The sequence below is a fragment of the Pimephales promelas genome, chromosome 23, assembly GCF_988280905.1.
Source record: "Pimephales promelas chromosome 23, fPimPro1.hap1.1, whole genome shotgun sequence".
Classification (NCBI taxonomy): domain Eukaryota; kingdom Metazoa; phylum Chordata; class Actinopteri; order Cypriniformes; family Leuciscidae; genus Pimephales; species Pimephales promelas.
Window position 1 is genome coordinate 1537624 of NC_142791.1, and position 12509 is coordinate 1550132.

Here is a 12509-nt window from a genome sequence, read left to right on the forward strand (position 1 = left end):
ATCTATATGGACAAATGGATGGATAGATGGATGGATGTATATGGATGGATGTTAGATAGATGGATGCATATGGGCAAATGGATGGATAGATGGATGCATATGGACGGATATGGACAACTGGATGGATGGATGTATATGGACGGATGGATTATGTATAAGGACAGATGGATGGATCCATATGGACGGATGGATGGATATATACGGATGGATGGATAGATGGATGGATGCATATGGACGGATATGGACAACTGGATGGATGGATTTATATGGACGGATGGATGGATAGATGGATGCATATGGATGGATGGATGGATACGGACAGATGGATGGATGGATGGATACGGACAAATGAATGGATGGATGGATGGATGAAAATGGTTGGATGGATGAATGGATATATATGGACAGATGGATGGATAGATGGATGCATATGGACAGATGGATCGATGTATATGGACGGATGGATGGATATATTGATGCATATTGATGGATGGATATGGACAGATGGATGGATGGATGTATATGGATGGATGGATATATTGATGCATATTGATGGATGGATATGGACAGATGGATGGATGGATGTAAATGGATGGATGGATGGATATATTTGGATAGATGAATGGATGCATATGGACAGATGGATGAATGGATATATATGGACAGATGGATGGATGGATATACAGTATATGGACAGATGGATGGATGGATGTATATGGATGGATGGATGGATGGATGGATGGATGGATGGATATATTTGGATGGATGAATGGATGCATATGGGCAGATGGATGAATGGATATATATGGACAGATGGATGGATGAATATATACAGTATATATAGATGATGGATGAATGGTTGGATGGATATAGATGGATGTATATGGATGAATGGATGGATGGATAGATATATAGGGACAGATGGATAAAGATGGATGGATGGATGCATAAATATGAATGGATATATATGGACAGATAGTTAGATAGATATGGATAGAGCGATACGGATGGTTATATATATAGAGAAAGAGATTTGGAAATAGAGATAAAGATTGATAGACAGATACTGTAGACAGATACTGATGTGCTTGACGTGTCTCTACTTTGAGGCAAGCGTCAGAGCTAATGAAGGATTTATTGCACAACCAACCAAACAGAAGACAGCTGTAAAAGGGGCGATTGTTTAAAATGATGCTCTTTCTCTCACTTTTGTCTTTCTTTTTCAAGCTCACTGCGATATGAACTTCACAGAAGCTGAGGGTTATATAGAGATCCCTCTGGATGTCTCATTTGATTCCCACATGCATTGCACCTGCCTGGTGACTGTATATCTGGGTTATGGTGTTGAGATTCAGGTCAGTACTGTTTCATCCAAAGCTTTTATCATATGCAGATTAGGAGAAGTGTCTCTCTCACACACGTTTGTCTCTCAAGGGCAACAGAGTGTAATTTCCATCTGCTTTACACTTAACATTGAAATTTCATAAGTGTACACAGAAAAAGTCCCAGTCTGTGCCTGAAGGCTCGGTATATGAAAAGATATCTCTCTTCTGTGCATTCTGCATATCTACGTGGTTATGAAATAAATATTTGACTTCTTCACTTGCAATGATGTTTTGAGTGATCGGACAACTGCAAACAGGGCTCTGCAATAAAATCCCAAACAAATTGCTATAGATAAGACAGACAGTGCTTGATGTGTGCCAAACATATACATACAATAAAATTGAGAATAAAAATAAAAGAAATAGCACAGTTAAATATTTAATAAAATAAATAAAAATCAACGATATTAGTGACCTCTTAGTTTAGAGGTATAATTAAGACATTAAGTACGTGTACCCTTGTTTAAATAGCAGGATGATATCCTCGTCAAACTGGTTTCATTATGAACACCAGAGGAAAACTATGTGCTCTTCTAAATGGTTCTTGGAATAAAGCACTAGTTAAAGAGGATTTAGAAAATTTCTTACTTCATTACTCAAGCCAAGAGAGAACAAACCGTTAATTTTGAGCAAATGAAGCACCACAGACGCTGCGTTTCATGCAATCAGGTGGAACTTATCATTCCTGTCAGCCTGCCAACTCGATACGGTTCGATCATCTCCACTGAAATTTCTCAGACCTCTAATTTTGGATTGATCAGAACAGAGAGAAGCGCATTTAGAAACTGATTGAGAGGAGACAGAAGACCGCACGTAACAGCTTTAGACACACGCAGACAGATGCTGCCGACTCTCTCAGGCATTAATAAAGGCCCCTAGTCTGAAGTTGTGAAAGTTTCCGTATGGAGTAAGACATGTTCGTATATCAGTGTGTTTGACTGCAGCGCAGCTGCTCTGTCGTGTGAAACAATTTCCCTCTAAAAGGGCCTACATTACAGCGCCTATGTCGGTTTTCTGTAAGGAACAAGCGGATCTGTTCTGTACTGAATCATACATGAGATGCTTACTTTTTTGACATTTTAGATGTGATGTTTCATCAGCTGATCGTCTGTTTGCTTTTTGATTTCCTGCAAAAACAAAACTTCTTATAAAACTAAATTGCTCTTTCCTGACATTTTTCATTCTCTAGGTGGCCAATTTTTTAAAGCCAATGGTTTTGAAATGTGCATGCTAAAGGCGCACTGGCCGCATGTTTGTTTGAATATTGATGTATTTCTGTGCAGATTCCGAGTTTTAGAAAAATGCTTTGGATAGAGACTGTTTAGAGGTTAGGATGTCTATAACTGCAGGTGTTCTGATGCTGTGGCCTTTGTTAACATGGATGGTTAAAGATCTGGACAACTATCCAAAAGTCTGTGGGTTTCAACCCTAGAAGAGGGGAAATGCATTATATTTGGCTAAAAAGAGATGCAATTCCATTGACAAATGATGAAATAATTTCAGAAAGAAACACTTTTCAATAGGGCTATGCAAAGATTAATTGCGATTAATCACATCCAAAGTAAAAGTTTGTGTTTACATAATATATTTTTTGTGTGCTGTGTAAAATTATTTTGTATATATAAATACACACACGTGCATGTGTATATTTAAGAAAATTTGTTATTCATATATCAAATATTTATATTTATATATAATATAGATTATACAGTATTTACGTGCAAATAATTCTTAAATATATACATTCATTGCATACATATGTATTTATATACACAGAACACACACATATATTATGTAAACACAAACTTTTATTGTGGATGCGATTAATCGCAATTAATCTTTGCACAGCCCTACTAATAAAACAAGTCTTTTTTGGATGTGACATGATTTAACCTAATTGGACTTAAATGTATAGTGCACCCAAAAATTAATAATCATTAATAACTCACCCTCACCCTTGATGCTTCAAAAAGTCCATAAAGGGATAGTAAAACCAAGTCATATCCATCCCTTTAACCATATGCAACAAAAAAAAAAGCAGCAATCTGAACTGTTGGATCTACACTGGTTAGGTTGTATGCTTTTGATTCCCTAAAAAAAAAAAACGACTCATATGAGTTATTCTTTTGGGAATCCAAAGAGGTTGGAAGAGTAATCCAACTTTCAGGAATTGGATTGCACTGTGGCGTCTCTGAATAGTAGTGTAGAAAATCCTGTCAGTATCATATTATCATATATCAGCAGAAGAACACATGTGCAAGAACGGTTCATGGAATTAAATAAATAAAAAATTCAAACAGAAGTGAATTTTACCTTTGCTTTATGTGTCCTGTGATTTTACCTTTGCTTTATGTGTCCTGTGATACTGCTTTGAATTTTGTGACATTTATAGCTTAGTGTTTCTTTTTCCCCATAACCGTTATGGTTTTGATTTGACATCCATTTTGCTGTGATAGGCCTTCGTAGAAACAGATCCTGAAGTACATGAGTCAGCTTCCCTCAAAATGCATAATAATACTCTTTCATAGAATGGTTGGATAGTTTTAAGCAGTTTGGGATCAAATCAATGTTTGTGTGCTGACAAATTGGTGGACAGTGTAGTAAAATTTGAGTTTTAAGCCCAAAACCAATGGCAACAATCACCAGATTACGGGTCGTCACTTTTAAGACATTCCACGACCCGACAAAACCAAAAAAAGAGGTGCCGATCAACACCGACAAAACCCAGTTGGCCTTTAGCTGAGCTGTAATTGGACGTACCTTGTATTCACACTGCCGTCTCTCCAGGGTCCAGAGCTCTGTCGGCTAGACCCTCATTAACTTTCCACAAACTGGTCTGCTGGAGTCCACAAAGGCCCTGTGAAAGGCCACAAACCATTAAGATTCTCAACACCATTTTATTTTAATTGCATGTCGACCTGTTGACCATGACAGTGCTCATATTATTCCATGCGCACTGCCTTGATAACTCTATACCAACTCAGGGGTCAGGAAGCCTCGACCGAATCATCTGATGACACACTTTTAGACCCAGTTCATGGAAATTATGGCCTTTGTACTTGTACAGTTGGGTTTTGAGTTTAAGAAACTCAAATTATGGAAGAACAAATTAGCTAATATTCGCAGAAAGGAGTCACTTGAACCTGAGGAGGGTTTCAGGGTCTAGCCACCACATCTGAAATGAGTTTTTCAGTCAAGGTCGCAGTTGGAGAGATTGCTGTCAGCTAATAAAAATTTAACCTTCGAAAGGTGTCATAAACGGTAGGGAGACATAAAGCAAGCATATCAGGGGCGGTTAGGCTCTCAGTGTGTGAGACACACATCACATAGGAAAGCTAAATTCAGAGGCTTTGGAATTACAGTTAGAAGCTAAATTTATCATACATGTAATGTACAGCAAATTGATCAGCTCCTTCATCAGATGGTCGTTTATGTGGCTTCATTTGGACACAAAACTGAAGATGGTCTATTTAAACTCATTTTTTTTTCTGAAGCTAACTTACCACATAAGTGAATGATGTAATAAACTAAAGTTATATGTCTCTTTAAATTAATTTTAACTGTTTGTTATGTTATCGTGTTGTGACAGTTTTCAACACAGTAGCATTAGCAACCAGAACACAATAACAGTTTGTCGTCAAAATTACCTGCAATTCGTCCCCATTGTGGTTGAGAAACAATTTCCACCTTTAAAAAAACCAAATGAATTTCTGTAGTTATTTCTGCAAACACAACAGTTCCCAAACATGTATTCTTCCGGCAATGCGAAACTTAAAGGCGTAATTAAAACGTTACGTTCAACAAAACTTTTGCTGATAATTTACTCACCCCCATGTCATCCAATATGTCCATGTCTTTCTTTCTTCAGTCGAAAAGAAATGAAGGTTTTTATGAAAACATTCCAGGATTTGTATCCATATAATGCACTTTACTGGTAAAGAAACGGTTCAAGGTACAAAAGACACTTTCAGTACAAATTGCAAACTGTTCAAACGGCTTTAAATGATTCCCGACGATGAATAAGGGTCTTATCAAGAGAAACGACCGCTCATTTAATTAAAAAAACAAAGTTCAAGTTTTATAAGCTCAAATGGTCGCCTTGTTCTGTTCTATGATGCGCATTCGTGACTCTCCTGTTCGAACTCGTTCATCAAAATGAACAAATCTTTTCCCGAGTCAATTCGTTCGTTTTGTTAGTTCGTTAGTTGAATGAACCGCAAATGACTCGGAAAAAGATTCGTTCATTTTGATGAACAAGTTCGAACAGGAGAGTCACGAACGCGCATCATAGAACAGAGCAAAGCGACCATTTAAACTTAAACTTTGTTGTTATTTTTTTAAATGAGCGATCGTTTCGCTTGATAAGACCCTTATTCATCGTCGAGAATCGTTTATAGCCATTTGAACAGTTTGCAGTTTGTGAGTAACGTTAAATTATCAGCAAAAGTTTTTTTTATAAGTGACTACTCCTTTAACTACGGTAGGCTACTCCACTGACGAATGAACAAATTAATCTTTTATTTTTAGCTGACTCTTTTCAATGAATACTGAAAACATTTTTGTTTTCGTATTTTCATTTAATAGCCTACTTAAAGGGATAGTTCACCCCAAAAGGAAAATCTGAATTTACTTCCAAACCTGTTTGATCTTTTCTTCTGCTGCTGAACACAAAATAATATTTTGAACAATGTCTGTAACCAAACAGTTAATGAGCCATTTTTTTTATTTTTGTCAATGTGGGCCATCAACTGTTTGGTTACCCACATTCTTTAAAATATTTCTTTTGTGTTCAGCAGAAGAAAGAAATACATACACGTTTGGAAAAACTTGAGGGTGAGTAAATTATGACAGAATTTTCTTTTTTTTTTTGTACAAACTATCCCTTTAAAGGTAGGCCTATGTGAAAAGCTATTGAAAATTCCTTTAATAACCTTTTCAAAAAATGTATTTCTGTTTAGCCCATCTGTTCTGTTGATATTTAAAATGATGGCACCTTTTTCAAACAAACTGCAGAGGGAAGTAAATGCATTAGTTTTTCCCCAGATATTGCTCTAAATATATCTTCAATACGAATTAATATCTGTAACGTAACAAGAAAACTGTTTCACCTGTGCAGCTCCTGTTCACAGCACTTTGTAAATACATATCAGTGTGTGTAGGCTATCTGTATCACCAGCACAACACATCGGTCAATATGCTTATCTCAGAGACACATGCAATGAAACTGATCAGAGGAACCTCCACCCACTGAAGAGCATCAAAACACACATCAGTCGAGCTGCTGATTCTAGAAACTGTCTTCAGATGCAATCATGCAAGTCTGTAATCTCAAGGCCTACATTCTGATCTGCAGGTGCTGAACGTGAGTTTGGATGATGGGATGGAGGCGGTTCTGGAGGATCTGGGTGGACCTGTGACCTCCGTCATGGCCAACAGCTCAGTGTTATCCAGGGGTCTGGTGATCCGGAGCTCCAGTAACCAGATCTCAGTGCGGTTCAGCAGTGAACGGCCCGCTCGGCCTGGCTCATTACTTCTGCGCTATAGAGGTACCATCTCACTTAATTTTATCTCTCAATATTAGGTTTGTGTACAGAGTGACCAATAAACAAATATTTGTACTGATTGGTTTATCTAATGTCATGTAAAATGAGCCTCAGGAATAAAACACATCTCTAAGGCTGGAGTCCTTCAGGGGTTTGATACTGATGGCGTTTCAGTGTAAACATGTTAAATGTCCTAATGCACACTAGACATTTATTTTCAGGCAGATCGATCACTCAGAGAGACAGTATAGTTATATCTCGGAGACATCACTGTCAGCGACACTGCTTATCCAGAGATACTAGAACAGACAGGTCTTATCTACTAATACAAATCCTTGTGTCTAATTTCTGAATAAAAGTATTCATTTCTTTTTTTAATAAAATATAATTATCCCAGACTATATATAAACTATATCTGAGATCAAAACATTTTCAAAGTCATTTTGATGCCCAGAACACAAACATCTTTTGAAATCCCAGCATCCTCTGGGTTTGGCAGGAACCACCGATGGAGTCGCTGGCCAAAAGCCTGTTGAGTTTAAATGCATTTAAAGCACACGTGAACTCCGCTTCTGCTGCTAAACCGAGATCAATAGCGTTTCTCCCAGAGAGAGAATAAATGAGAGAGAGCTATAATGCATCCCTGTGCTCTATTGATATTTATGCGCTGGGGTTAAATGCTTTGTTCAAATGGTCAGGGGCTCAATAAAGCCAAAGAGGTGCAGAGGCCATGAAGAGCACTGATGCACTCGCAAAAGCGGTTAAATTAATGGAGCACTCAGTATATGATGACCTTGTGTGAGTGTTTACACACAACAGAGCAGAGTCAAGCAATTAAGGGGCGAATTTACTCAACAGATGCACCATTTCAATGCAAAAGTATACTAATCTCTCCAGCGTGCATTGAATATTTATATCAAGTCATTGTACTTATTGTCACAGCAGACACTGTGTTTCTATGCAAATGATATCAGTGATGTTCAGATATTATTATATGCATGCACTAATTGATATTTGTTATTTTTAAGCTAATATATAAGAAAAATATATTTTTTTATGTATTTATGTTATACTTATTTGATCTTCAGACTCAATTTCGATTTTTTTTTTCAAACAAAAAATATATATTTTTGGTGATATACTTTTGTACTTAAGGGGTGAGTTTACTAAACAGATGCACCATTTTAATGCAAAAGTATACTAATCTCTCCAGCGTGCATTGAATATTTATGTCAAGTCATTATACTTATTGTCACAGCAGACACTGTGTTTCTATGCAAATGATATCAGTGATGTTCAGATATGCTTGTACTAATTGTTATTTTTAAGCTAATATATAAGAAAAATATGTTTTTATGTATTTATATTATACTTATTTGATCTTCAGACTCAATTTAGATTTTTTTTTCAAACAAAAAAAAATATATTTTTGGTGATATACTTTTGTACTTATTTAAATCAAGATCCATTATGTTTCTTTTTTTAGACTGACCTGAACGCCTTTGTTCTGACATTTTAATTCCCTTTCAATTGTATGGAAACGTCTGTCAGTGGCTTGATAGACAGATTGGATTAGAGTTATAGATAAAGCCCTGGCATCTTTTGGTTGTAAACCCCGTAAGCAACGAATCTGCCCTGCTGTGCTTGAACTGAGTCATTATTAATCATAACTAAACAACTGGGCATTATGGAACATTAATCGCCATGGAAACAGACACAGCAGGGCCTGTTATTCACAGCTGGCGAGACCGGCTGGACATTAAATGTTGCTTCCGAAGCAGCACCTGAATGGTTTAGTGGCAGATGAAGGAAGTCTGGGTCAGATTTCAGCAGTACTTTATGTTCGTTTGCTGAACGCTATGTTCCCGCAGCTCAATTGCATTCGCAGAGCTAAGATCAAAGGTTCAGTTCCCTGGAAGCAGCATAGTAATGAAATGTGTACCTTTAATGCACTGTTTGATGGCTCAGATCAAATTACCACTAAATGTAAGTACACTCTAAAAGATGGCGGGTTGTTTTAACCTTGTTTTAGGTCAAATATGGACAAAACCAAATGTTGGGTTAAAGATTTAAATAAAAAATGTAACAGATGGGTGGGTTTGTCCATATTTAACCCAAAGTTGGGTTGAAACAACCCAGCATTTCTTAGAGTGTACTGAATTAGAGGTCACCGAACTGTATCGTGACAGCATTGTCTGCCCATTTCTAGCAAACAAATTCAGCCACCTTCAGCGAAACGTATATGGGTATGTAGTTATTTCCTATGATGGCAGAGCTGAGTTTTCAGCATCACATGATCCTCCAGAAATCACTCTAATATGATGATTTGCTGCTCAAAAAAACATTTCTTATTATTATCAATGTGTAAAATAGTTGTGCTACTTCATATTTTTGTGGAAACAGAAGAATAGAAATCTTTTGTAACGCTGTAAATGTCTTTCCCGTCAATTTTGATCAATTTAATGTCCTTGAACCATCAAAAAAAGTATTACAATATGGTACAATGGTACAGATGTGTATCTTAAATGCACTTGTTCCATTAAAAATTCCATTAAATTGAAAGTTTTCATCAATAAAATAAAATTTGCCTCACGTGATGTACATACATTTTATTTTTTAGTATGTATATATATATATATATGTATAGAGAGACTCATTATATATACAATGCTGGGTCATTTCAATCCAAATTTGGGGCAAATATGGACAAAACCCAAATGTTGGATTAAAAATGCAATTAAAAAATTTACAGAAAGTGAAAGTTGAAGTTGGGTTAAAATTAGAAATTACATTTTTAACCCAACATTTGGGTTTGTCCATATTTTACCCAAATTTGGGTTCAAACAACCCAGCATTATTTAGAGTGTATATAGAAAGAGTTTATATCTTTTCCAACTTGATTAGCTTTTTTTGATTTAAAACATGATCTATTCAATTTTGTTTTTAGACTCTGAGCTGACAAAGTCATCTGCCATGTCTCTCTCTCTCTCTCTCTCTCTCTCTCTCCAGCCTTTGCTCTGAGTTGTGCATCCCCGATGGCCCCTGATAATGGTGAAGTATCGGTCACTGGTCTTCAGGTTGGGGGCGTGGCCTATTTCTCCTGTCTGAATGGCTATCAGCTCCAGGGCCCCGCCTCCCTCACCTGCCGAAATGCCACCACGCCCTACTGGAGTGGCAGAGACCCCAAGTGTCAAGGTATGACAGTACAAACTAACATTACTGCCTCAAAATTGCTCCTTTGGCAGTCTGTCAGAAATCTGTGCCATGCATAATGCAAAAAATGAAGGGAACTGAATTCAGCAAATTCACAGCAGTTTCTCTCTCTCTCTTTCTTTTCATCTTTCATGCCTAGTTGCTTGTGGGGGGACGATGAGAAATGCCACTCAGGGTCGTCTTGTCTCTCCGGGGTTTCCTGGAAACTACAGCAACAATCTGACGTGTCACTGGGTCCTGGAGGCCCCTGAGGGTCATCGGATCCACGTCCACTTTGAGAAAGTGGCACTGGCTGAGGACGATGACAGGCATGTGCTTTCTGTATCCTTACTTCAAATATTTGTACTAATTATTCCCATTTTATTTTTTAAAGTATAAGATTCTTATTTAGACAAAACTCTTTCATTAAAATTAGTTTATTATATTCAAAAAATGTCAAATGTTTTATTTTAGTTGGCTTATATACACTTCCATTCAAAGGTTGGGTTATGGTTGGAATGAAATAATCTTTTTAAAATAATTTTTTGAAATAATCTCTCAGCAAGGATATATTAAATTTATCAGATGTGACCATAAATACATTTACAAGATTTCTGTTTCAATTAAATGCAGTTCTTTTGAACTTTCTATTTAAGAAAGAATGTGAAAAAATGCAGAACGGCTGCAAAATATCTTTCAAAATGTTCAATATTTTTCAACATTGATAATAATAATAAATGTTTCTTGAGCACCAAATCAGCATTTCAGAGTGATTTCTGAAGGATCATGTGACTGAATGATGCTGAAACTTTAGCTCAACCATTTTAGGATTAAATTAAATTTTAATTTTAGATGGTGAGTAGTAGAGCCAGACCGATATATCGGCAGGCCGATATTATCGGCCAATATTAGGCATTTTCCAAACTATCGGTATCGGCAGTTAAAATGGCCGATAAATGAATATTTCAATATTAAAATAAAAATGGACGAAACACGCTTGAAACATGTCATGAGTGTTGGAGTTGTATAGTTTTTCCACCAGAGGGCAATGTTCTGTTGCGACAATAAAAGAAAAAAGTTCCTTTTTAAAATGCATTTTCTTATTATTTTAGTTAAAACGTATACATAACTACAAATAACTAATGTTAGGGAAATCTGTTAATGTTTTGTTGCGCATTTCTAAATATATATATATATATATATATCGGCCGATATATCGGAATATCGGATTTTAAAATCAACAATTATTTGTATCGGTATCTGCCTTCAAAATCCTTTATCGGTCGGGCTCTAGTGAGTCGCTATATGACGTTAAAAAATCTTTCCAACACCAAACTTTTGAATGGTAGTAAGTAAATACAAAGCTTACAAGGTGAAAATGTTCCAATATCATCAGGCCCATTTATCAAAGTTTCAAATGATCAATACGATATAATCCATTTTTATAAATAACAAAATCTGTTCACTCATTTACTCTTTAGTGATGCAGACTTCTTCCTTTTGTTTGTTTTTAGGCTCCTCATAAAGGATGGGAGTAACATTGACTCTGTGCCCCTGTATGACTCGTATGCAGTGGAGTATCTGCCCAGTGAGGGGGTCACCAGCACCGACAGACACCTGTTTGTGGAGTTCACCAGTGATGAGACGGGCACATGCACTGGCACTGCCATCCGATATGAAGGTACAAGTATCCTGCTGTATTTCCCGGACTTGAGCCGTTCATGTATTCCAGTCATTTAACAAACTAGCTTGTTCTCCTCTGAACCCTCATTAGTTCTCTAACACCTGAAGGTCAGACACAACAGATGTAACCTAGAAAAAACTGATTTCTGGGTATAGAGTTAAAGGAGTAGTTCACTTTTAAAAAAACTATTGCTGATAATTTTCTCGCCCCCATGTCATCCAAGATGTCCATGTCTTTCTTTCTTCAGTCGAAAAGAAATTAAGGTTTTTGATGAAAACATTCCAGGATTTTTCTCCATATAATGGACTGTTCAAAGGGCTTTAAACGATTCCAGACGATGAATAAGGGTCTCATCAAGTGAAACGATCGCTCATTTATTAAATAAATAACAAAGTTTAAGTTTTATAAGCTCAAATGCTCGCCTTGCTCTGTTCTGTGATGCGCATTTGTGACTCTCCTGTTCAAAATGAACGAATCTTTTTTCGAGTCATTTGGTTCATTCAACGAGCGAAACGAACGGATTGACTTTGTTCATTTTGAACAGGAGAGTCACAAATGCACATCACAGAACAGAGCAAGGTGAGCATTTGAGCTTATAAAACTTAAACTTATTATTATTATGTTATTTATTTTTTAAATGAGCGATCGTTTCGCTAGATAAGACCCTTATTCATCGTCTGGAATCATTTAAAGCCCTTTGAATAG

The 12509-nt window shown here is 36.6% G+C and overlaps 1 protein-coding gene across 3 annotated transcripts in view; it reads left to right on the forward strand.

Moving 5' to 3' along the window:
• sez6a (seizure related 6 homolog a) overlaps nucleotides 1-12509 on the forward strand; it is a 47050-nt gene that overhangs the window by 25064 nt on the left and 9477 nt on the right. For all 3 annotated transcript variants that reach the window (XM_039678024.2, XM_039678023.2, XM_039678025.2), the window contains exons 3-7: nucleotides 1228-1355; nucleotides 6739-6931; nucleotides 9938-10123; nucleotides 10281-10449; nucleotides 11635-11801. In XM_039678024.2, the coding sequence (XP_039533958.2) occupies nucleotides 1228-1355; nucleotides 6739-6931; nucleotides 9938-10123; nucleotides 10281-10449; nucleotides 11635-11801 (843 nt within the window). The remainder of the gene's footprint in view (nucleotides 1-1227; nucleotides 1356-6738; nucleotides 6932-9937; nucleotides 10124-10280; nucleotides 10450-11634; nucleotides 11802-12509) is intronic.